Source organism: Narcine bancroftii, chromosome 1 (genome assembly GCF_036971445.1).
Source record: "Narcine bancroftii isolate sNarBan1 chromosome 1, sNarBan1.hap1, whole genome shotgun sequence".
Classification (NCBI taxonomy): Eukaryota; Metazoa; Chordata; class Chondrichthyes; order Torpediniformes; family Narcinidae; genus Narcine; species Narcine bancroftii.
In genome coordinates, this window is record NC_091469.1 from 490147360 (window position 1) to 490174200 (window position 26841).

The following is a 26841-nucleotide window of genomic DNA, read 5'->3' on the forward strand; positions in this document are numbered from 1 at the left end:
TCGTAACCATAACACTGCCTCTTCTTTGGTATTAAATTTTTTTTTTTCTGTTGTCCTTCCTCAAGGAAGGACTCCAAAACGTTAGATGCTTTGGATAATTTAGATCAAGCACCAGATGCCTCTGAGTCTTCTCGTACCCTCAACTTGGACTCATTATCAGCTATTCTTTCTTCTTCCTTCCAGTTGCTCCTGTTTCAGCTCCTCTTCTCTTCACAGCCATTCTTCTTCTCTTCCTCTAGTTCTTCTAAGGCACATTTATGCTTAAGCCATTCTCGTTCTGCTTCAAGAGCGGCCACGTCAGCTCCAACTTTTACACATGTAGATGCAGTACTTGAAACCCTGGTGCTTGCTCGAGAACTCCTCTTGCTTCTCCTGCTACCTGTATTTGATGTACTATCACCTGGTCACATATCATCCTCTATTTCACAGGTGGTCTTAATATCTGACTTTGGATTGACCATCCTCCTCACCACCATCTTGTGGGACAACTTCAGCTATTTCCATGTGCTTTCCTTAATTTCTATTGATTTTTTTTGCTGTAATTCTGTGGGATTTAAGGTAACAGAAGCTATTACCTTCTCTCTTTCTATTGCCTCATTCAGTTTTGCTTGAAGAGTAGTTTTGGCTCCACTGGAATCTAATCTCCGAAGTCGTAATTCTTCTTTAAGATCTGTGACCTTCATCTTCTCGACACCGAGCTTCTTAAGGGCACCAGCTTCAATGGTGGCTGCCATATTATCCATTCAGCCAACTGTCACACTCAGACATCAAACGTGCACAACAATTACTCCAAAACCAAAACCAAAACAGTTCTCAAAGGACAAGCAGCAGTTTTTCCAAACTGTGTTCCAACTTGAAATAAACACACAGGCTTACTGCTTTTTCAATGGCCTTGGTGATGCGGTTGACAATCATCTCTCCTTAAGTTTGAAATGCTCTAAACAGAGCCCAATTCATCCAGTCCAAAATCCAAATCCAATTTCCAACAATTGTATTCAATTTCACCTTATATTGATTAAAATTGTAGCGACAATTTTTTTATAATTGCATGGAGGATATCAGAACATTGTTGTTGTCTATGACTCGTTCAAACAAATCCATACTAAAGTTGAGTTAAGTTTTCCAAAGTTTATCAAACGTTATTAACATTATCAGTTGTTATACATTGTTACAAGCCATTAAACTTTGGTAGATGGTGCTAAAACATCATTAGGCCATCAATAAAAGTTATCAGAACATTCTAATTCCTTACTAATTTTTAGAACAAAGGAACTAAACTAAGAACATGTAATCTCTAACATGGCCAAGACCTTGGCTCCACGATGTTGCTAGGAGACCACAAAAATAATGTAAACAACATCTTGAAAGCCACAAACAGAATTGTTTACAAATTTGCAAACCATTTTAACTCTTATAGTGGGGCTGAGTGCGAGAATGAGTGGTGGGGCAGACTCAATGGGCTGAATAGCCTATTACTGCTCCTATTTCTTATGGTTTTTATAGTTTGACTTTTAATGTACAAGCAGCAATAATGCTTAGAGTAGTTTTCTTTCCTAAATCTGGGTAACAGTCGATGCAGATGAGATGTTTGAGTGTTGGAAAGAATACTGACTGGTTTAATGGATTCGGACGAAACCAACTTCCTATTCTCAACAAACATAAAAGGTCACAGAAAAGAAAGTCGATAGGTTCAAAACATTTCCCAGGGCAGTAGCTCTGCTGATTCTCTAACTCACCGGGATATCCCGCTTGCTTGGCTTGTCTTTCGGACTCTTCTCTTCAACTCCACTGTCATCGTCTTCATCAGTCTTTTCCTCCTCGTGCTTATCCTCAGCCTCTTCACTGCTGTCACTCCCCGAATCCTCCAAACCAGAGAAAAGGCTCTCCTCACTGTCAGACAAGTCACCTTCATCCTCATCAAGTGCTGGATTTTCAAAGATGGGAAGCTATCAAATATGATCATACGGAAAAAAAATATTGAAATTAAATTTGCAGGTCATTTGTTACCACAAATCAGAGCTTAAAATGTTTCTACGACATCTCAGCCATTATATGGATGCTCCTCAATGACACAGCTCTGTTGGTCTTGGTCCAAAGTTTCAAGTGGTGTCAAAATGACATTGATAGGTCAATTACAAACTAGTTAATGTTCATCACTTTAATGGGAGAGCATTCACTGTTCCTAAAAAAACTTTTCCCAGAAATCTGCAGAAATTCGGGAGCTTCCTTAATAGTCCAGGAGACTATGATAATCCGCCCTGATACAATTTAAAGAAAACAGCTGGGACACCAAATCCTAAACTGACTGGTCAGCTATTAGCAGGTACAACACAGCAGCATTGCATCTCTCAGTCTTGGCTCCCAGAATAGCACTTCCTTGTCTTACCACCCACCAATTATCAACAGCCACTCAATAAACCATGTTCTGTCAATAGCTACTATAATGGGAACTCAATTATCACCTGATGAATCTCTGGATCAAAAGAGATCTCCAACCACTATTCCACTGGACTCCACAAGCACCCAACATCCAAGGCAGGACACCATCGGGAAGTGACAAGCGAACATCAAGCATTCAGTCAGCGAGTCTGCTCCCAATTCAGCCACCTCATCCAACACACAGTGACAACAAGCATAGAAAGGTACTCAGATGCAAAAGAACTCAAAGCATAAGGAGAAATTGGGTAGGAGAGTGGAGAGGGGAAACCCAAGATATAAATAAAGGAAGAGACTCAGATGAGATTACAATATGTTGCCATTGTTGTAGAAACAACAAACCAGCTCACGGAGGTGAGTTGGCAAGAACAGGAAGTATGTGTGTTATGTCTGGTTGTGGGTCTTCATGTTTTGCACCAAGGACCAGAGAACGCAGTTTGGGGACTCATATCGGGCTGTTGGGAGAGAGCGGTATGCCCCCATGCTGACAGCCCATGCCGGCTGCCCCTTCCCTGCCGTCCTGCGCCGGGGGGGAGGGGCAGCTGGGAGGGGTGCTGTCAGGCGCACACCAGCTGACAGTCATCCCCTTAGCAGCCACTTTCAGGCAGCTACATTCATGTGTTGGGGGTGACCTCAGAGCTCCGGTGATTATCCCTCCTGGAGGAGGGTTACAAAGTTTGCCTCTCAGGCGCCTCCTGCGCTTTCAAAGTGGCCTCCCGACAGCCGCATATTGGCCCCACTCTCTCCCCACTCACGAATTCAATCCCCACACTGTGGAGCAGACGGCGCGATCTGTCAGTGCAGGGACGTCCCCACACTGTGGAGCAGCCGGCGCGGGCTGTCAGTGCGGGGACGTCCCCACACTGATCCTGCTGCCCCACTCATGGGACTGGAGCGGCCGGTGGGTGAGTATGGGAGCTGGAGCGGCCTGTGGGTGAGTACGGGAGCTGGTGCGGCTGGCGGGGGGGGGGGGGGGGAGGCTGGAGCACCAGCGGGCGTGTATGGGGGCTGGAGCGGCCAGCAGGGGAGGGAGGCTGGAGCGGCCGGTGGGTGAGTATGGGAGCTGGTTCGGCCAGAGAGGGAGGAGACTGGAGCACCAGCAGGTGATTATGGGGGCTGGAGCGGCTGGCGGGGGAGGAGGCTGGAGCACCAGCGGGTGAGTATGGGGGCTGGAGTGGCCTGTGGGGGAGGAGGCTGGAGCAGCTGGCGGGAGAGAAGGGAGTACTCGTCGAGTACCAGCACTGTTTTGGCCAGTCCCCTTCTCCCCCGCTGGCCGCTCCAGCCCCCTTCTCCCCACTCCCGTAATCAGTCATGTCAGTGGACAGCCCGCTCCAGACGCCCCACCGCGTGGGGACTGGGAGAGGAGCTGTCAGGCTCTGGCCAGCTGACTGTCATCTGAATGCAACTGCTTTTAGGCGACTGCATTCAGATGGCTGGGGAGGCCACTGTGCTGCGGGGATTATCCCTCTCGGAGGAGGGTTACCCAACTCGCCTTGCAGGCGCCTCCGGCACATTCACGTGGCCTTCCCATAGCCGCATTTTGCCAAAATATGCGGCTTTACAAGCGGGCAAATTGGCCACCTGAAAGTGTCTAAAGTGATCTCCCAGTCTACGTCCAGTTTCTCTGATGGAGAGAAAGCATCAAAGGAAGTATCGGATGCAGTAAATCAATCCTGCAGATTCACAAATGAAGCATTGAAAGGCCTGTTTGGGGGCCTGGAGTGTGACGAGGGAGGAGGTGTGGGCGCAGTGTGGGACCTCCTGCAGTCACAGGGAAAAGTGCTGGGAGTGGGGTGTGAAATGTGCACCAGGGAGCCAAGAAGGAAGTAGACCCTAACAAAGGCAGAGAGGGGAGGAGAGGATGAAGATGTATCTGGTTGTGGAATCCTGTTGGAAGTGCCGATTTATTTATTCTCAGTCCTTGCTCTCTGTTAACCAGTTCTCAATCCTTGTCTGCTGCCCCCCAATTCCACATGTTGTGTACTTGTCGACCAACCTCCTCTGAGAAACCTTATTTTTGAGCGATCTCCTCTGAGAATCTTAAGCACATCACATCCTCCGGTTCCCCTTCATCTAATCCTCTGGCCACTCTTTCAAAGAACACAAGAAAAATGAGATTCTCCATTCACAAATTTGTTTTACTGAAGGACTCAGATTTAACAAGTATTACAAGAGTGCACTGGAGGACATGGGTTCAGGGGGAAAAGTTTAGGGGGAGCTATCAGCCAAAGTGGTGAATGTGGGCTCAATTTTGAATTTAAGAAGAATTTGGACAGGCACATGGATTGGAGGGGTATGGAGGGGTCAGGGGGGAAGGTCAGTGGGCCAAGGTAGAATAAGTTAGCACAGACTAGAAGGGCTGAAGGGCCTGTTTCTATGGTGTATTGATCAATGGTTCAAAAGAGGAAACAGGCATGGTTACAGCAGTCCTCCAGAGGGAGAATAGGCACAAGGACCTGAGATTAGACTTTTAAATTATGAACAAAACATGAGTGATCAATCAAGACAAAATTTAAAAAAAATGGTGGCACTGCCAGAATAGCAGAGCTGCTGGAGATGGTAACAGAGTGCGCTGCTCTGCAGGGCCCAACCACTCAGTCTGTTTATCAACCACTCCGTATAAGATTTAAATGGGCCTGTTAAAAGGAGCGACAGTGTTTTTAATTATAATCCTGAAACTGAGGGGTCTGTTCCCAAGATGGCAGTGCCTGTGCGGAGCAGCGGCCTTGAGGGGTTGCGGACGCCTGGGGAGCAGTGGACTGGCACAGGGCACCAGAAACGGTGAGAACTCCCCAAGTTGAGTAGGAGAAGCAGAGGAGACGACCTTACAGGACGGTGACCATGGCAACTGACCAGCGAGAGGATAAGCGGCTGAAGGACCCACAAACACTGCTGGAAACTGGCTCGTGGGAACCAGAATTTGAGAGGGTGCCGAGGGCAAGAAGGGCCTGTGATTTCCTGATCATATTGGAAGTTTGGATCTGGAACTCAAGTTTCTGATGGATCAAACAGATGTCTGTCCTGCTGCAGCAGAGACTGCAGGTGAATCTACGGGTACTCAGCACCTCTGAAGAGACTCTCATAGTGTAAGTGGTGGCGGGCAATACTGATGGCGACTCGTGGCCTTACAGCAGGTACAAGAAAATCTTATGTGATATTACAATTTCTGTATCACATGACAATGTTGCATCTTAAACAGGGAGAAGAATTTTTGTTCTGGAGAGATGGATTGGGCAGAGAGACGGTAAATGGAGAAATGAGAATGAAATCCCTAAAATGTCAACACAAGTATGTGAGTGGGCGAAGGTGTTGCCAGATCCGGTTGAAGAGTAAGGAAACAGACCAGAAAGACTGGCTGAAAGAGGAGAGAACCTTTGGGAATTGTGACTGCAGCAGCATACAAGATTAGAAGATCCAAGTTACAAAAGGGGAAAGAGTCACATTGAAAAGCCATGAACTAACTACAGCAAGAGGGAGAGGAGTTGTCATGGGGCAATACAACGATAGGAAAATATTTCCAGAAAAGAATGATAGTGAAATTAGAAAATTGACATTTCTGCTACAAAAAAACAACCATGGGAATCAAACTTCTTGTGTTTTGTTTTTTTTTTAAATTTTTTATTTTTCACACCATAAATCACATTAGCCATGATATACACTATTTCTTTTTCACACATATACAGTGACTTTTTCTCCCCCCCCCCCCCCCCCCCCCTCATCCATTTTAGGTATACAATCTAGGTTGCATTAAGCCAGTCAGACAATGTTGTCATTCAACAAAATTACACCAGAAATTCTACTGAGTCCATTCTTTTCTTCTCTTCTCCTTCCATCAACTTAGGTAATGTTTGTCCCCGGTAGGTTTTCGCTATTGTATTTAATGTAAGGCTCCTATACTTGTTCGAATACTTCAATATTATTTTTTAACCTATATGTTATTTTTTCTAATGGAATACATTTATTCATTTAAATTTAGTAGTTTCTTCCTTTTAATTTGGTTATGTATTCCATTAATATTTAAAGACATATAGTTCAGCATAGCCCTTTTATATTTTGTTTATCTTCTCTTTCCATTTTTCCATCATTACCTTTCCTCCTTTTCCATTTCTGTTTTCTTATTTTCAACTCTTTATAAGACAACATTCCTACAACATCCAACATTTTCCTTATTCTCCTATTTCTATCTTATTTATCCCCAATCTCCCCTTCACCTCCTGAGTTGTCCTTTATCCCTTGTCGGACAACCACATCTCAAGTAAGCACACATGTAACAAAGGGTGGGGGAATATTTGGAAGCGTCCAGCAGAGATTTCAAAAGGAACAAAGATGAAAGAAACTAAATGGACTTTTCTTCTTCTTCTGGCTATCCATCCTCTAGGATGGAGATGGCTCCTTTCAGTCACTTTGAGGGGTTGGATAGGCGTGACCTGGAGGGGCTGCACAGGCTGATCCTTGACAGGTCCTGCTTACCACAGACTTGGCAGGGGAGGCCTGGAGGGGCAACAGGGGCAGAAGCTTTGTTGTGGCGCTTCCTGCACCCTTCCTCTGTTGACTCTGCGCTTTCACTCAGCAGCGTCCACACTTTTTCTGACGGCAAGCGAGCTTTCACCGGATGACGGGACAATGTCAGCTTTCTGGAGGCTCCTGCGCAGAACATCCTTGTACCGTAGTCGTTACAGATACCACTGGACAGTTGGTCGTACAAGATGTCCTTGGGCAGTCTGACAACATGTCCTGCCTGGCGCAGTTGAGCTGACATCCCGAAGGTGGAAACTGCTGACAATCCAGCTCAAGAAAGGACCTCAATATTGGAGCCCGTGTCTCGCTAGATGATCTTCATCAGAGAACACAGCTGGTCAAGCTGAGCCAAGCGACTGACTGATATGGGCAGTGTCACACATCCATGTAGCAAGGCTGATACAACACCTGGTGCTTGGTGACTCACCACATCTTTCAGCAACCAAAGGCAACGGAGGGCCTTTCTGGTTCTTCACTCAGTCTCTGCGTCTATGCTGCTGCCCAGGTAGTAAAACTTGTTGGCAGCATTGAAACGAGTGTCATTCATGAGGACAGTTGGATCATCATGGCTTGAGCCAGGGGCCAGTTGGCACAAAACTTTCGGTTTTCTTTCAGGCTGATTGTCAATCCGTAGCAGCACTGGGAAAGCGAATGGTGCTTTCCTGCAAGTCTTTAAGCGGGTGGGTAACCAGTGCGTAGCCATCAGTAAACTGCAGCTCGTGCACCACAATGTATTTGACTTTGGATATTGCTCTCAGCCTTGGGAGGTTGAGGAGCCCGCCATCAGCCCTCGTTTGAAAGAGGACCCTTAACTTCAGGGAGAAGAGAGACCCTCGCACCGAGGTGAGGGGGAGGGAGACCCTCGCACCGAGGTGAGGGGGAGGGAGACCCTCGCACCGAGGTGAGGGGGAGGGAGACCCTCGCACCGAGCTGAGGGGGAGGGAGACCCTCGCACCGAGCTGAGGGGGAGGGAGACCCTCGCACCGAGCTGAGGGGGAGGGAGACCCTCGCACCGAGCTGAGGGGGAGGGAGACCCTCGCACCGAGCTGAGGGGGAGGGAGACCCTCGCACCGAGCTGAGGGGGAGGGAGACCCTCGCACCGAGCTGAGGGGGAGGGAGACCCTCGCACCGAGCTGAGGGGGAGGGAGACCCTCGCACCGAGCTGAGGGGGAGGGAGACCCTCGCACCGAGCTGAGGGGGAGGGAGACCCTCGCACCGAGCTGAGGGGGAGGGAGACCCTCGCACCGAGCTGAGGGGGAGGGAGACCCTCGCACCGAGCTGAGGGGGAGGGAGACCCTCGCACCGAGCTGAGGGGGAGGGAGACCCTCGCACCGAGCTGAGGGGGTGGGAGACCCTCGCACCGAGCTGAGGGGGAGGGAGACCCTCGCACCGAGCTGAGGGGGAGGGAGACCCTCGCACCGAGCTGAGGGGGAGGGAGACCCTCGCACCGAGCTGAGGGGGAGGGAGACCCTCGCACCGAGGTGAGGGGGAGGGAGACCCTCGCACCGTGAGGGGGAGGGAGACCCTTGCACCGAGGTGAGGGGGAGGGAGACCCTCACACCGAGGGGGGGGAAGGAAGAGCCTCGCACCGTGAGGGGGAGGGAAGACCCTCGCATCGAGGTGAAGTGGGGAGGGAGACCCTCGCACCGAGATGAGGGGGGAGGGAGACCCTCACACCGAGGGGGGGAGGAAGAGCCTCGCACCGTGAGGGGGCGGAAGACCCTCGCATCGAGGTGAAGGGGGGAGGGAGACCCTCGCACCGAGATGAGTGGGGAGGGATACCCCTCACACTGGGGGGGGGGGGGAAAGAGATCCTCACTGATATGGGGGTGGGGGAAGAGAGAGACCCTCACACTAGGGGAGGAAGAGGTTGTGGAGAGAGAGAGAGACCCTCTAATTGAGGGACAGGGAGTCAATATGGTTTCATCTGCTCAGGTTTCTGGATTGGGATTTGAACCCCAAAAAAAGTCAGGAGTCAGGAATGCAGCCCACTGAGCCAGAACAGACATGCAAAATCCATTCAATGCACAAATATGTATTCTGAAGCTAGCATAGAACTTTATCCTGAAATACTCTCTTAATTTTACATTTGGCAGAAAGCCTTCAGTGTATGACAGCTGAGGTAAAATTCCTACCACATCAGCTCTTCTGGCACAAACACTGTAACCCAACACTTGAAATAGTAACTGGAGGTAGCAAACACTTCTTGCACTCGGTCTCCTTTCCCGCAGGGAGCCATTTGAGTGCCTTCGACCGCGAGTTACTGGCCATGTACCTGGCGGTAAGGCATTTCCGCTATTTTTTGGAGGGAAGGACATTTACCATCTACACCGACCACAAATCTCTCACCCAGGTGCTCGTGATGGCAAAGGATCCCTGGTCGGCCCACCGGCAGCGTCATCTCTCCTTCGTGTCGGAATTTACCACCGACATTCGGCACAAGGCGGGGAAGGACAATGTGGTTGCCGATGCACTCTCGCGACCGGGCCATCTGCGCGCTGACGCCCGGCCTCGACTTCGACCAGCTCACCTTGGACCAGAAGTTTGATGAGGAGACGAGGGCCTTCAAGACCACCATCATGGGCCTGCAGTTCCGATACTTCCCGACTCCGAGCGGCGAAAGCACCATCCTGTGCAACATCTCCATGGGCACCCTGCGACCAGTGGTTTCCCAGCAGTGGCCCAGGCAGGTCTTCCGTCACATCCACGACCTTTCACATCTGTTCATCAGGTCCACGGTCTGGGCCAGAACATGCACCCATTGCCAATGTCCAAGGTGCATGGGCATATCAGGACGCCCGTACAGGAGTTTGAGCACATCCAGGAACGGTTCAGCCACATTCATGTGGACATTGTCGGGCCCTTACCCGTTTCCCGGGGCAACCGTTACCTGTTTACAATGGTGGACCGCACCATTTGCTGGCCCGAGGCGATCCCGATGCCAGAAGCCTCCACCACCGACTCTTGCTCCCGAGCACTGTTGCATGGTTGGGTCTCCCAGTTCGGCGTCCCAGGTCACCTCACCAGCGATCGGGGCGCCCAGTTCACATCTGCGCTCTGGGCACAGCTTGCCAACAGGTTGGGGATCCAGCTACACCGCACCTCGGCCTACCACCCGCAGGCCAATGGACTGGTCGAACGTCTGCACTGGCACCTTAAGTCGGCATTCGTGGCCCGCCTCACAGCTCCCGACTGGGCGGACGAACTGCCTTGGGTGCTCCTGGGCATCTGCTCCACTCCCAAGGAAGATCTGCAGGTGTCATCAGCTGAGCTGGTCTACACTGCGCCGCTGGCACTACCTGGTGAGTTTGTCAACGCACCTCACTATCCCCAGCAGTCGCCGCACGAACTACTTCCTCGCCCCAGGGCACACTTGGACTCGTTCGAACCCCTACCGCCGTCCAGGAATGGCACCCGCCCGTCTCAAGTTCCTGGCGAACTGCTTTCCGCGGAGTAAGTTTTCGTTTGGTGGGGCCCAACTGCGGCACCTCTGTAGCGACTGTACGAGGGGCCGTACAGGGTTGTACAGCATTCCAGCTCTACGTTCACGCTAGACATTGGCAACAGGTGGGAGCTGTTTACCATGGACAGGCTGAAGCCAGCGCACCTCAATCTCACCGAGCCAGTGGTCGTAGTCCAGCCCAAGAAGCGAGGCCGCCCGGCGAAAAAGGACATTGGTGCCAGTTCTGAGGGGGGCTGCGTGGCGGCTCACCGCTAGGCAGGCGAACCGGCCCTGCTTGTAAGCCACGCGGCGGGGCAGCCGGCCAAAATGGCACCGTTGGTGGCTTTCCCTTCCTCCCAGCACGGGGCTCAGAAGCCCGCGCTGGGGACCACGTGACACCCGGGTGACGTCAGCGCGGTTCTCAGCCAGGTCCGCGCTGGGAGTATACATGCAGCCCAGCAGCCTGCAATAAACTAGTCTGCTCACTGAGCTCAACCCATCTGGTTGTGTGTGTTCCTTCAGGAGCAGAGGAGCTGCCGCTACAACACAGTATTAAAGATAGAAGGTTTCAATTTGAACAAATATGGGACGTATTCATAGAAAACTATGGAAGATTTAAGAAGTATGGATGTTCTGGTGATTCCCTTTCTAGTTTCTAAAGGTCGCTATTTGATCCATCTCTTTACATCCTTTTATACAAGGTAACTTGGTTTAGAGGAAGGGGATTTAATTTTAGACACTTTTGGTTTCTTTTTTCTTTTTATTCTTTTTTAGATTAACTGCTAATATGGGTTTCATTATGGTTGTCATAGATCATACCATTAAATTAGACAGAATTTACCCTTTGTTTAGACCAAGGGATTGTCTAATGTAATTCTACTCATTTTCTATCCAGAATTATTTTTAAGAAATATAGTTAAATAAACAAATATGGATAGGTTTTTTGATTTACATTAATATTAATTTGTGACATGGATATGACACGACCTATTTGCTTTATTAGAGGATTTTGTATGTTAAACTTTAATGAAAATATTCTAAAAGGAAAAAGCTTAATTTTAAGAAAACGTGACCTGTGAATATCACTCACACAGGAGCCAAAGGCAGGAAGAAACTGTTCTCAGTAAATGGTGGTGTCAAACACAAAGTCAAGTCTGTGAGTTCCAACCTTACTACAAAGCCTTCCTTCACAGGAGGGATTTCTTTCCCAATTTTTTCTGCACACTCAATTTTTTGAATGAATAAAGCCTCATAAAACATACAGCACCACAGCATGGGAACAAGCCCTCAGCCCACGACATCCGTGCTGACCACAACCCCAATCTAACTAATCCCATCTTCCTGCACATGATCCATATCCCGATTTCCTGCTTATTCATGTGTCTGTTTAAATGGCTCCCAAACACAGCAATCACATCTGTTTCTACCACCTCCCCGGAAATGTGCTTCATAATTTTTAAACTTTCCCTCTTCAGTCTTAAATCTGTGCTCTAGTATGACAATTCCACCTACAAAAGCTGTAAACCAAATACAGTAAAAAAAAACCTGGTATCCGGCACCTAAAGGATTGGTAGATAAGTGAATTTTTCAGCTGCTCAAGATTGCATGTTGCTTGGACTAACAGTGAGGTATGTCAATTTTAAACTGTATTTTATACCTATTCATTTACTGCGTTTTTTTTGTCAGTTGCTTGAATTGCTGATAACAGGGATTTTATTGTAGTTGTTTCCTTTTAAAAAAAAGGGATATTCAATTAACTGATTAGTTCAAGGGGACAAATCCACAAAAGTAGAACCTTTCAGAATATATCAGATAGCCAAGTGACAATGGGATGAATGTACAGTGAATCTGGTAGCAAGAGATCCCAAATGGCTGAGAAGTGGCAAGCTATGTTTCAGTGATCCAAATTGCCAATGGGACAGATTAGGTTATAGGGAATAAAGAGAAGATTCAAGATTTCCGATTCCTTTCATGTTGTGATAGTACAGAACATGTAATATTACTTGAAAATCCCTTCTACCTGCTATAAGGCAGGGAAGGTCATCATGAGTGTCACCCGGACACTCAGAACAATAGACACAATACAGGCCCTTCGGCCCTCAATGTTGTGCCGACCCATAAATTCCTTCCTTAAAAAGTACTAAACCCTCCCTCCCTACCCCATAACCCTCTATTTTTCTTTCATCCATCTGTCCGTCTAAGAGTCTCCTAATTGCCCCCACCATCCCCAGCAAGGCATTACAGGCACCCACAAGTCTCCATGTTTATATTAAAAAAAAATTCCCATGATGTCTCCCCTAAACTTCTCTCCCTTAACTTTGTACACATATCCTCTGGTGTTTGCTGTTCACCCTATCTATGCCTCTCAAAATCTTGTAGACCTCTATCAAGTCTCCTCTCATCCTTCTACACTCCAAAGTGAAAAGTCCCAGCTTTGCTAACCTTGCCTCATAAGGTTGGTTTCCCAATCCACCCAACATCCTGGTCAATCTCCTCTGCACCCTCTCCATAGCTTCCACATCCTTCCTATAATGAAGTGACCAGAACACAATACTCTAAGAATGGTCTCGCCAGAGATTTGTAGAATGAGGGAACACAGACAATAGGAGCAGGAGTAGGTCATCCAGCCTTTAAAGCCCATCAAACCATTTAATATGATTAAATTATCAATGCTTGCTGATAGGACAGATGGGAATGCTTCACAAAGTAGTACAGACTCAATGGACCCAATGGCCACCTAAATTGAAAGAAAAAACGAGATACAAGCATTATATACACTCCATAGAAATATTGGCCATGAATTTTAAAAGAAAATGTGCTTTGGACATCTTTGAGTCCCAGGTACATGTGGGCGTAAGAAAATGCACTGAAAAATGAAAGGAAGAGTGAATGATGTGGAGCTAACAGATGAAAGTCCAGTGAAATCACTTTCTGACATTTTTTTGGATTAATTGGCAGTAACCAGCAAGGAGGGGGGAGGGGGAGGAGGAGGGGGAGAGGGAGGAAGGGAGGGAGGAGAGGAGGAGAAGGAGAGGAGGAGAAGGAGAGGAGGAGAAGGAGAGGAGGAGAAGGAGAGGAGGAGAAGGAGAGGAGGAGAAGGAGAGGAGGAGAAGGAGAGGAGGAGAAGGAGAAGGAGAGGAGGAGAAGGAGAGGAGGAGAAGGAGAGGAGGAGAAGGAGAAGGAGAGGAGGAGAAGGAGAGGAGGAGAAGGAGAGGAGGAGAAGGAGAAGGAGAGGAGGAGAAGGAGAGGAGGAGAAGGAGAGGAGGAGAAGGAGAGGAGGAGAAGGAGAGGAGGAGAAGGAGAGGAGGAGAAGGAGAGGAGGAGAAGGAGAGGAGGAGAAGGAGAGGAGGAGAAGGAGAGGAGGAGAAGGAGAGGAGGAGAAGGAGAGGAGAAGGAGAGGAGGAGGAGGAGGGGAGGAGGAGGGGGGGGAGGAGGAGGGGGGGAGGAGGAGGGGGGAGGAGGAGGGGGGAGGAGGAGGGGGGAGGAGGAGGGGGGGAGGAGGGGGGGGAGGAGGGGGGGAGGAGGGGGGGAGGAGGGGGGGGAGGAGGGGGGGAGGAAGGGGGGGAGGAAGGGGGGGAGGAAGGGGGGGAGGAAGGGGGGAGGAAGGGGGGAGGAGGGGGGGAGGAGGGGGGGAGGAGGGGGGGAGGAGGGGGGGAGGAGGGGGGGAGGAGGGGGGGAGGAGGGGGGGAGGAGGGGGGGGAGGAGGGGGGGAGGAGGGGGGGAGGAGGGGGGGAGGAGGGGGGGAGGAGGGGGGGGAGGAGGGGGGGGAGGAGGGGGAGAGGAGGGGGGGAGGAGGGGGGGAGGAGGGGAGGAGGAGGGGAGGAGGAGGGGGGAGGAGGAGGGGGGAGGAGGAGGGGGGGAGGAGGAGGGGGGGAGGAGGAGGGGGGGAGGAGGAGGGGGGGAGGAGGAGGGGGGAGGAGGAGGGGGGGAGGAGGAGGAGGGGGGGAGGAGGAGGGGGGGAGGAGGAGGGGGGAGGAGGAGGGGGGAGGAGGAGGGGGGAGGAGGAGGGGAGGGGGAGGGGGAGGGGGAGTGGGAGGGGGGGAGGGGTAGGGGGGGAGGGGGAGGGGGAGGGGGAGGGGGAGGGGGAGGGGGAGGGGGAGGCATTTAAATTAGGATGGCGTGACCATTACAGGGACGGCAAGACTGGCAATTCAATGTTCCTGGATGGTTTAGACAGGATAGATAAGGATGTAAAGGGATTGCATTACTAATCAGAAAGAGCATCACTGCTTAGAGGAGAGTACACAACAGAGGCTTCATCCATTGAGTCAGTGTGGATAGAGATTAAAAATAAGAAATTATAATCAATCTGATAGGAATAGACAGAAAATGGTAAGATTTAAAAAAAAAACAGGGTTGTCACAGTGGAAAACTTTAATTTCCCCAATACTGATGAGGATGTCTTCAGTGCGAGAGGCCAAGATGATACAGATGCAAGTGCGTCCAGGAAGGTTTCTTAAAACAATGTGCAGATAGCGTAAACAGAAAGGTGGATATACTAGACCTGGTACTGGGAAATGAGCCTGGCTGAGTGATCAAAGTTCCAAGAGAGAGCATTTTAAATTTTAAATCTAGACATACAGCATGGTAACAGAACATTTCAGCCCATGAGTCTGTGCCACCCAATTAACTCACACCCCCGATACATTTCGAATGGTGGGAGGAAACCGGAGCCCCCAAGGAAAATCTACGCAAACACTGGGAAATCTCCTTACAGGATTAGAACTCTAAGTCACAATCACTGGTGCTGTAAAGGCATTGCACTAACTGCAAAGTCAACTGTGCTGAACACCATTTTGGCAACAGTGATCTCAATTCCTCAAATTTTAAGACAGTTGTTACGTCGCAGGCCAGCAGAATTCACCAAAAACTGTTATTTTTAAAACAACATATTTATTAATAATTACTAATAATATAACATCTTACTTAAACCTCCTCCCACTTTGCACGAATATATGTGTGTGTCTGTGTGTCTCTCTCTCTGTGGAATACCCAAACCATTACAGCTTAGGCACAATTCTGGAAAGTCATTCCCAAAGTTCAGTCTTAGAAACCCCATGTTGAAACTCATACGTTTAAACTGATGCTCAAAAGTAATTACAAAGGAGGTGAGAGAGACTGGACTGCTGAAAACTCACCAATCCTTGTTGAGTTGCTTCCAGAAAAATGTCCTTTCAATGGTTGTCACAATCCCCCTCTTCCTTGTGCAGGGGAAACGAAACGTGTGACTTCCACAATGCTTCCAAAACGCAGGCATGGGTCAGTCAAAATGACCACCACAATAGTCACAGTCCAATGCAGGAATTCTCCTGTTTCCTTGACCCAGGTATGGGTCAATCAAAACGACCACTACAATGGTCATGGTAGTTCAATAATTCCCAACAAGGAGAATCGGGAGAATTGTCCATTTCACAGAGAGTCATTCCACCTTGGTTTTCAGATGGCTGCCTAATCAATAATGAAATCTATTTCTTCAAGTGTCCCAATCACATGACTCTCTCACCCTCTGTTTTTCTTGAATAAACAACCATTGTTCTTTTTTTCTTAGTTGAGAGCATCAACTTTATTTATAGCTTGGACCTGTTGGTGCCATGCAATAAATGTTGTGAAAACTGTGAATGGTTGCAGCCTGCACCGTCCCCCAAAGTGACACTCACTAAAATAAACAGGAGCTTGTAATACAGTAATGAACAAGTCTGGATCTCATGGGGAAAAAAAATAATTGTGGAAGGGAAAATTATGACATTATTGAGCAGAAGCTAGGGCAAGTTGATTGGAAGCACTGTTATAAGGCAAGCCCCCGACTGGCAGGTGGTAGTAGTTCAAGGACCTGCTAATTAGAGTTCAGGACCAGTATGTTCCACATGACAGGAGCATCCCAACATATTATCCTTCACAATTTCCAACACCTCAATGTGAACCCACCACTAGACACATCTTCCCCTCTTCTCCTTCCAAGGGGACCATTCCATCCATGATTCCCTCGTCCACTTCTCCATTCCCCACCAATCACCTCCTTGGTACCTCACCCTGTGACTGCAGGAACTGCCACAATTGTGCTCACACCTCCTCCCTCACCATCATTCGGGGCCCCAAACAATCCCTCCAAGTGAAGCAACCGTGTATCTTTGCTACATAAAGTACACTATTTGACCAGCTGAGTTTCTCCAGCATTACCAAAATGTTGGTTGTGTAGCTTTATCTTTGCTATACAAGGTACATTGTTGAGTTTCCCCAGCATCCTGTTTTTAGCACTATGTTCCAGTAAGGAGGAAAGACAGGGATGGGAAAGGTTATAGAACATTTGATAACTAGAGAAGTCATGAACCTAGTCAAAATGAAAATAAAGCACATGTAAAGTTTAATGAGCTTTGTCAATGACCCTCATGCTAAGCTGATTAAGGAAGCGCAAATGCATGGGATTAATGGGGAGTTGATAGTCTGGATACTAAATTTTCTGGTCCACAGCAGACAGCTGTTATTCTGAATGGATACCTGTGGCCCTATTGTTTGTGAGATACATAAATGACTTGGATGAAAAAGTAGGTGGTGGATTAGTAAGTTTGCAGATGATACAAATGTTTGGTGGAGTTATAGAGAGTGTACAGGATTATTGAAGGATATGGCAGTACATAGATCAGTTCCAGATATGGGAAGAGAAATGGCAGATAAAGTTTAATGTGGATAACTGGGAGCTGTTGTATTTTAGGAGGATGTTATGAGCCCAAAGGACAACAAAACCCAGCAGCAATATTCACCATGACAAATGGTTACTTTAACAAAAGTTGTTTTAAATTATCTTTAAACATGAAAACAGAATCACACTTTAACTTATCACTATTAACTAACCCAACTTAACCCCCTTCTAATTCTAAGCGCACGTGTATGTAATGTGTGTGTAAATTTAAGAAAAGTTCTTGGGTTCACTGTTCAATCTCACCTCACTCCTCCAGGTTCACTGGTTGCAGGCAATTCTTAGACTGTGCACAGAATTTAACATGTATAAAGTTCACCAGGCTTTGGTGCGTGAAAGATAAATGTTTACCGCTCAGGAAGGTTCTCGTAGGTTTGCAGAGAGAGAGATTTGTTGTTCCAGGATTTCCACAACTGAGGTACCACCATTAGTCACCTCAATGTCTTGCTGATGGAACTTGCCCCATCAGGGTTCTCCAGATGGTAACCTCTTTGTTTCAGGCGACCACAGAGTTTCTTTCTGTTCTTGTTATTCTAAGAGAAACATCAGACAGATAGCACTTCCAGCCATCCGCCACTCTGGAGCTTCTGTTTCAGTTCCAACAAGCTTCTCCTGCTTGTTTCAGCTGTGATTGTTCAGTCTCTCTCTCTCTCTCTCTCTCTCTCAGATTCAAACTGCCAGCCACTTGCCAAAACCTCCCTCCTTCTCCAGCAAACAATAAGAGTTAGTCTTCTGCTCCCATGTTATTTTTAGGTAAACAAGAACCCATGAGTTACCTTTGAGTGAGCACTTTGCAGAAAGGTCAGAAGTCTTGTAAAAATGTTCAACATAGACGACCTGTCTCCAGACTATTCATTTCATGACATCATTTCAATTAGCAGCTACATGTGAAATGTGCATAGCATTCTCCGTAGTTTCTGTAAAGTCACTGAATATGAATTCTTCAGTATTTCAAATAAGATCTGTTTTAAAATGTGTGTATGTATGTAACCTTCTCTAATTTTACCAATTCATCTCCCAAATATATCTACAAATATTACATCACAAGGTCAAATGAAAGGGAAATGCATACAGTTAAAGGTAGAGCACTGAAAAGCATTGATGTGCAGAGGGATCTAGGGGTCCAGGTCCACAGTTCATCAAGTGACCATGCAAGTAGACAGAAAAGGTGGTAATCCTGCTTGATAAAGACATTTCATAGCCCATTTTGGCCTTTCTAATGATCTGCAGGAGTTCCTATGAGCAGACATATTCCTCCAGGGAACAGCTCAGCAACGGGCCCTTCAGACCACATGTCTGTGCCATGCATTATGTCCAAACCAATCTGCTTGCACTTCATAACTATCCCTCCAGCCCATTCATGTTTGTGTGAATATCTAGAAGCCTCTCACATGCTACCAATATATCTGCTTCCACCACTACCCTTGGCAGCATATTCTAGACACCCACTAATCTGTGTAAAATATTTTCCCTGCAAATCCTTAAACTTCCTCCTTCTCACCTTAAATGCATGTCCTTTGGTATGTGATGGTTTTACCCTGGGTAAAAGATTCTGACCTATCAATTCCTGTTATGATATTGTACACTCTATCAGGTCTCTCCTAAACTTCCTACAATCCAGAAAAAAATCCGTTTATCCAATCTCTCCCTACAATTCATATCCTCTAAATCAGGCATCATCCTTCCTGCAATGGGGTGATCACTGTATTCCAAGTGTGTTCAAACCAAAGTTTTAAATAGTTACAAAACATCCTGACTTTTGTACTCCATGCACCGCACAATGCAGTCAAGCCCACCATGACTTTTTTTTAAAAAACACCCTATTTTCTAAGAACTATTGTCCTGAACCCAGATCCTTTTACACATCAATACTTTGAAGAGCCCTACCATTCTTATTACATTTGACCTCCCAAAGAGCAGCACCTCATATTTCTCTCCTCATATCTGTAACTGACATACATACCCTGTTGTATTCTTTGATAACCCTCTACACTGACCACAACTCACCAATCTTTGCATCATCTGCAAACTTACCAACCCACCCATCTACTTTTTCATCTAAGTTATTTATCTTTGTATCAGAAACAAATCAGGTCCGATGTAGTTTGTGAATCTATAGTCTCTAGTATTTGACATTTTCATATACAATAGCTACAAACCAAATAATTTAAAAAAATCAAAACTTATGGAAAAGGGGATATTCAATTTACTCATCAGCTCAAGTACACAAACCCACAAAAGTACAGATCCTTGCGGAACACCACTGGTCACAGGCCTACAGCCCGAATAATGGCCATACATCACCCTCCTTGGTCTTCTATGAACCAACCAATACCATAATCAAACTATCAACTCACTATGCATCCTGCACATCCACACCTTCTCAGTCAGCCTACCAGGAAGGATGTTGATGAATGCCTTACTAAAGTCCACGTAGAATACACCCGCTGCCCTACCTTCTTCAACTACCTTTGCCAATCCTTAAAAAGACTTCATCCAATTGGTGTGTGGGCATAGATCTTGCAAATGGATTACACAGTAAATGGTAGGGCACTGAGCAGTGCTGCAGAACAGAGAGATCTGGGAGTAGATACATAATTCTGTGAAAGTGGCATCACAGGTGGATAGGATTATAAAGAGAGCTTATGGCATATTGGCCTTCATAAATCAAAGTATTGAGCATAGGAGTTGGGATGTTATGGTCAAGTTCTAAAAAACATTGGTCCCCTAACTACTATATGGGAAAGATATCAATAAGATAGTCAAATTTATTGTCACCTGATTGCAGAAGTACAACCGACGAAACAGAATTCTCCGGTCCTCGGTGCAAAACACACAGACACACAACCAGACATAACACTCATACAGACAAACAATACATATGCAGGACAAGTTTTCAAGGATATTGGCAATCTGGTTAAGAAGTATAGGCAACAAGGAACAAATGAAGTACTTGAAGAATACAGAATATGTAAGAAAATACTCAAGAATGAAATCAGGAAGGCAAAAAAAAACATAAGGTTGCTTTGGCAGTTAATGTGAAGGTAAACCTGAAGAAGGGTTTCAACAAATATATTAAGAGTAAAAGGATAACAAGGGACTAAAATTGGTCCCCTAGAGCACACACGTCAAACTCAGGCCCGCGGGCCAAATTTGGCCTGTGATATAATTATATTTGGCCCGCAAGATCATATCAAATATGTATTAGAGCTGGCCCGCTGGCCGCCGCACCAGTATAGCGCATGCACAGCTAATACTACAAATCCCAGAATGCTTTGCAAATGCATTGGCGCCGGCCCATCAGCCCGCTAATCGCCCCCACCTCCTATGTTTCCCTTCATTAGCATCTGCGACCTGTCGCCAAACTCACACGTAATAAACCCCTTACGAAAAATGGCCAAACGAAAGACAGAAAACAGGACCTTTCAAGACAGGTGGGAGGCAGACAATATGTTCATCATTTTAAAAGACAAACCTGTTTGTCATTGAAGAAAGTTGTTTTTTTTTTGGACTGGTTGGCTTGTGAAAAAAAATATTTAAAAGGAGCTTAAAGGCTATAGAGAAATATTATTTATTAAATATTTTATTTCTCATTTGTTAATGCTTCTTCTGGAAAGAGTTTAACCAAAACTATTGTTAAACATTTATTTTAATAATAAAAAGTTTAACATTACATATGTTGAAAGAAGAGAAAACACGCAGATGTTGTTGAAATTTTTCAATAAATATTTAGTTCGGCCCTCGACTTAGTCCAAGATTTTAATTTTGGCCCTCTGTGAATTGGAGTTTGACACCCGTGCCCTAGAGGATCAGAGTGGTCAACTATGTGTGGAGCTTCACATAATAAGGGAGATCTTGTACAGTTTTTTACATCAGTATTTACTCAGGAAACTGGCACAGTGTACAAGGGAGGGTGGGAAACAAACAGAAGGGTCATGGTACATATGGAGATTAAGGAGGAGGAGGTGATTGCTGCTTTACAATAAAAGTAGATAAATCCCCCGGGCAGAATATGATATTCCCTCAATCCTTGAAGGAGACTGGTTAGAAATTGCAGGGGCCCTGGCAGATATATTCAAAATGTCCACAGCCACGAGTGAGGTGCCAGAGGATTGGAGGATAGCTCATTTTATCCTGCTGTTTAAAAAAAAATAAACCAGGGCTGATTAAGGACAGTCAGCATGGCTTTGTGCATTGTAGGTCATATTTAACGAATCTTGTAGAGTTTTGAGAAGTTACCAAGAAGATAGATGAAGGACTTTATTAAAGTCTTTGACATGGTCCCACATGGAATGTTAGTTCAGAAAGTAAAGACACTAGGTATCCATGTAGAGCTTGTAAACTGGATTCGAAATTGGCTGTGTGGGAGAAAACAGAAAGTGGTAGTGGATGGTTGCTTCTCAGACTGGAGGCCTGTGATGAGTGGTGGGCCTCAGGGATCTGTGCTGTTTGTTGTCTATATTAAAGAGCTGGATGATAATGTGGTCAATTGGATCAGCAAGTTTGCTGATGACGCTAAGATTGGAGACGTTGTGGACAGCGAGGAAGATTTTCAAAGCTTGCAGAGGGATCTGGACCAGCTGGGAGAATCGGACAGTAAAAGGCAGGGCACTGAGGAGTGTAGAGGAGCAAAGAGATCTGAGGATACAGGTTCATTGTTCCCTGAAGGTGGACAGGGTTGTAAAGAATGTTTTTGGCATCTTAACAATTATAAATCAAAATATTGAGTATAGCAGTTGGGATGTTATGTTGAAGTTATTTAAGACATTGGTGAGGCCAAATTTGGAATATTGTGTACAGTTCTGGTCACCTGGCTACAGGAAGGATATCCATAAGATTGAAAGAGTGTAGAGAAGATTTACTAGGATGTTGCCGGGTCTTCAGCAGTTGAGTTACAGGGAAAGATTAAACAGGTGAGGATTTTATCCCTTGGAGCGAAGAAGAAGGAGGGAAAATATTTATTTATTTACCATATAACCACTTACAGCACAGAACAGGCCAGTTTGGCCCTACTAGTCCATGCCGTAGCAAATCCCCACCCTCCTAGTCCCACTGACCAGCACCCGGTCCATACCCCTCTAGTCGCCTCCTATCCATGTAACGATCCAGTCTTTCCTTAAATGTAACCAATGATCCCGCCTCGACCACGTCTGCCGGAAGCTCATTCCACATCCCCACCACCCTCTGCGTAAAGAAATTTCCCCTCATGTTCCCCTTATAATTTTCCCCCTTCAATCTTAAACCATGTCCTCTAGTTTGAATCTCCCCCTTTCTTAATTGAAAAAGCCTATCCACATTTACTCTGTCTGTCCCTTGTAAAATCTTAAACACCTCTATCAAGTCCCCTCTCAATCTTCTATGCTCCAGAGAAAAAAGCCCCAGTCTGCATAACCTTTCCCTGTAACTCAAACCTTGAAATCCTGTCAACATTCTCGTGAACCTTCTCTGCACTCTCTCTATTTTGTTTATATCTTTCCTATAATTTGGTGACCAAAACTGTACACAGTACTCCAAATTTGGCCTCACCAATGCCTTGTACAATTTCATCATAACCTCCCTACTCTTGAATTCAATACTCCGATTTATGAAGGCCAACATTCCAAATGGCTTTTTCACCACACCATCTACCTGAGTATCAGCCTTGAGGGTACTATTTACCATAACTCCTAAATCCCTTTGTTACTCTGCACTCCTCAATTGTCTACCATTCAATGTATATGACCTATTTAAATTTGCCTTTCCAAAATGTAGCACCTCACATTTATCTGTATTAAATTCCATCAGCCATTTCTCAGCCCACACCTCCAGCCTTCCTAAATCACCTTTTAATCTACGGTAATCTACCTCACTGTCCACAACACCACCAATCTTTGTGTCATCCGAAAACTTGCTTATCCAATTCTCTACCTCTACATCCAGATCGTTAATATATATAACAAATAATAGTGGACCCAGGACCGAACCCTGAGGAACTCCACTTGTCACCGGCCTCCAATTGGACAAACAATTTTCTACCACTACTCTCTGACACCTCCCATCCAACCATGGCTGAATCCATTCCACTACCTCCTTATTTATATCTAATGCCTCCACCTTTTTTCCTAACCTCCTGTGGGGAACTTTGTCAAAAGCTTTACTAAAGTCCGAATAGACAACATCCACAGCTTTCCCTTCATCAACCTTTTTTGTAACCCCCTCGAAGAACTCAATCAGGTTTGTCAAGCATGATTACTCCCTATCAATCCTTGTACCTCCAAAAATTTGTAAATAGCATCCCTCAGAACACTTTCCATCAACTTGCCCACCACAGACGTCAGACTTACAGGCCTATAATTCCCAGGTTTGCATTTGGACCCTTTCTTAAACAGAGGAACCACATGCGCCACCCTCCAATCCTTTAGTGACATCCTAAATATCTCTGTTAATGGCCCCACTAACTGTCCACTCGCCTCCCTGAGTGTCCTAGGGAATATTTTGTCCGGTCTAGGAGATTTATCCACCTTTATCTTTTTTAACACAGCCATCACTACCTCCTCGGTTATCCTTATATGCTTCATGACCTCCCCACTATTTTTCTTTACTTCAACTGGTTCAACATTTTTTTCCCTAGTGAATACTGAGGCAAAGAAATCATTTAAAATTTCCCCCATTTCCTCAGACTTCTCACTCAGCCTACCCTCGCTATCTACAAGGGGTCCAATTTTATCTCTCACTAATCTTTTACTTTTAATGTACTTATAGAAACCCTTTGGATTTATTTCTACTCTCTCAGCCAAAGCCTCTTCATGCCTTTTTTTTGGCCTTTCTAATTTCTTTCTTAAGATTCCTTCTACACTCCTTGTAGTCCTCCTTCAACTTCTCAGCTCCCTGCTCTTTATACCTCTTGTACACCTCCCTCTTTCTCCTAACCAAATTTCCAATATTCCTTGAAAACCAAGCCTCCCTATGACTTCCAGCCTTTCCTTTGATCCAGACTGGGACATAACTACTCTGTACCCTCAAAATTTCTTTTTTGAATATCCTCCATTTTTCATTAACATCCTTACCTGAAAATATCCTGTCCCACTCAATACTCCCCAAATCCCTTCTTATTCCTTCGAAATTTGCTCTTTTCCAATCCAGAACCTCAACTTTAGGCCCCTCCTTGCTCTTCCTTAAAACTACCCTAAAACTAACAGGATGATGATCACTAGACCCAATTGGTTCTCCAACATTAATGTCCGCTATCTGACCTAGCTCGTTCCCTAACAGGAGATCCAGTATTACACCATCCCGAGTCGGTTCTTCTACTAACTGATTTAGAAAACAACCCTGAACACATTTAACAAACTCCAGCCCATCCAGCCCTCTAACCGTATGGGTATCCCAATCAATGTGTGGGAAGTTAAAATCTCCCATGATCACTACCCTATGATTTTCACACATATACGCTATCTCCCTACAAATTACTTTTTTGTTATTTATCTATGGATAAAAATATTGAATAAAAAGAGAAGATGGGGAGATTTGTTTGAGGTTTACAAGATTATGAGAGGTATAGACAAAGTGGATGTGAGTAGGCTTTTTCCAACTAGAATGGGAGAGATAAATATGGGAGGTCACAATTTTAAGCCGATAGGGGAAAGTTTATGGGGAACGTTAGGGGAAAATTCTTCATTCAGAGGGTGATGGGAGTGTGGAATGGGCTTCCATCTGATGTGGTGAATGCGGCTCGATCTTAAGTTTTAAGAATAGATTGGATAAATGCAAGGATTGGGAGCAGGTCAATGGGAATAGTGGAATAATGGTCAGTGCAGGCTAGAAGGGCCAAATGGCCTGTTTTGTGCTGTAGCATTCCATGGTTAAGTGTTTCATCTATAAAAATAATAAATAAATGTTTTCTACAAATGACAGTCTCGGATGGCCAGTGTGAGCAGTTCCTTTGGTCGTTCAGCATTCTCACTGCCCGTGGGAAGAAGCTGTTCCCCAGCCTGGTGGTGCTGGTTCTGATCCTCCTGGATCTCTACCCTGACAGGAGCAGCTGAAAAATGCTGTGTGCAGGGTGGAAAGGGTCCTCAGCGATTTTGCACACTCTCTTCAAACAACAATCCCAGTAGATCATGTCGATGGGGCGGTGTGCAGTTGCGGCCAGGAAAGATATCAATAAGATAGTCAAGTTTATTGTCATCTGATTGCAGAAGTACAACCGACGAAACAGAATTCTCCGGTCCTCTATACAAAACACACAGACACACAACCAGACGCAACACTCCATACAGCTCCTATAGAAGGATGATGTAATGGAGGCCGGTAGTCTTGCCCCTCTTTAGTCTTCTCAGGAAGTGCAGTTGCTGTTGCACCTCCTGACAAGTGAGGAGATGTTGAGTGTCCACGATAGGTCACTAGTTAAGTGAACTCCAAGTGATACGTCGCAGATCAACAGCAATGGAAATTCACCAAGGTGGTGCCATATTTATCTTTCAAAACACTATATTCATTAGTAACTACTAATATAACACATTAGTCAAATCAAAAGTGCATGTGGGTGAGAAGGTGATACCCAAACCAATACAACTTGGTCACAATTTTGCAAAGTCATTCCAAAGTTCAGTCTTAGAAATTCCATTGTCAAAATGCAGACTGTTAACTGATGCACAGAAGTAATCACGAAGGAGATGGTAAAAACTGAGTGACTGGACTGCCGAAAACTCACAAATCCTCGTCGAGTTTCTTCCAGAGAAATATCCTTTCATATGAACATTTGTCACAACTCCTTGCGTCGAGGAAACAAAATGCACAACTTCCACAATGCTTCCAAAATCCAGGTACAGGTCAAATGAAACAACCATTACTTTGGTTACAATCCAATGCAGCAATTCTCCTGCTTCCAAACCCAAGTACAGGTCAATCAAAGTGACCTTTCCTTTGGTCATGGTGGGGTGGGGTTCAATAATTCCCCTGACACGGAGAATCAGCCGAATTGCCCATTATCACACTGAGTCATTCCTGCTCAGTGTTTGATGAGATGGCTGCTGGTCATTAAGATGTTATTCTTTTAGTGTTCCACACACAGGACTCTCTCACCACCTTCCCTGGAAAAAGCACCCAATGTCCTTTCTTCTCTTCAAAGTAATGAATTTTGGTACAGCCTGTACTAGCTGATGCCACCCAGTCTCTCCAAAGATGTGAATGGTTTCAGCCTATGCTAGCCCTTAAAGAGATACTCACACTAAATGAAACAGGAACTCATAATACAAGGAACTCTGTGCTCTCCTCTCTCTCTACTACAGAGTTGTTGATGGGGAGTGGAGGATGGTCATTCCTGATCCTCTTGAAGTCTACAATCTTCTCCTTCGTCTTGTCCTTGTTGACACTCAGGTTGTTACTTTCGCACCATTTCATGGGATTTTCCACCTCTTCTCCGAAGTGCAACTCATCGTTGTTGCTGATGAGGCCAACGACTGTCATGTCGTCTGCAAACTTGACGACATTGTTGGGGAAGTCTGGGACCAGAGGGCACAGCCTTAGAATACAAAAACATCCCTTTAGAACAGAGATGAAGAGGAATTCTTTACCCAGAAAGTGGTAAATTTGTGAAACTTTTTGCTGCAAAAGACAGTGGAGGCCAAATCTTTGGGATATTGAAGGTGGAGGTAGATATGTTTTTGATCAGGAACGGAATCCAGGGAAGAAAGAGTGAGATGGGGTTAAGAGGATTATAAATCAGCCGTGTGGAATGGAAGAACAGTCTCTACGGGCCGAATGACCTAAT

General features: G+C 46.1%; 1 protein-coding gene across 1 annotated transcript in view; it reads right to left on the reverse strand.

Annotated features, from left to right (window-relative positions):
- The window catches only part of bop1 (BOP1 ribosomal biogenesis factor), a 273049-nt gene that overhangs the window by 225674 nt on the left and 20534 nt on the right, over positions 1-26841 (reverse strand). Inside the window, exon 2 of the mRNA XM_069915117.1 lies at positions 1737-1946. Within this exon, the coding sequence (XP_069771218.1) occupies positions 1737-1946 (210 nt within the window). The remainder of the gene's footprint in view (positions 1-1736; positions 1947-26841) is intronic.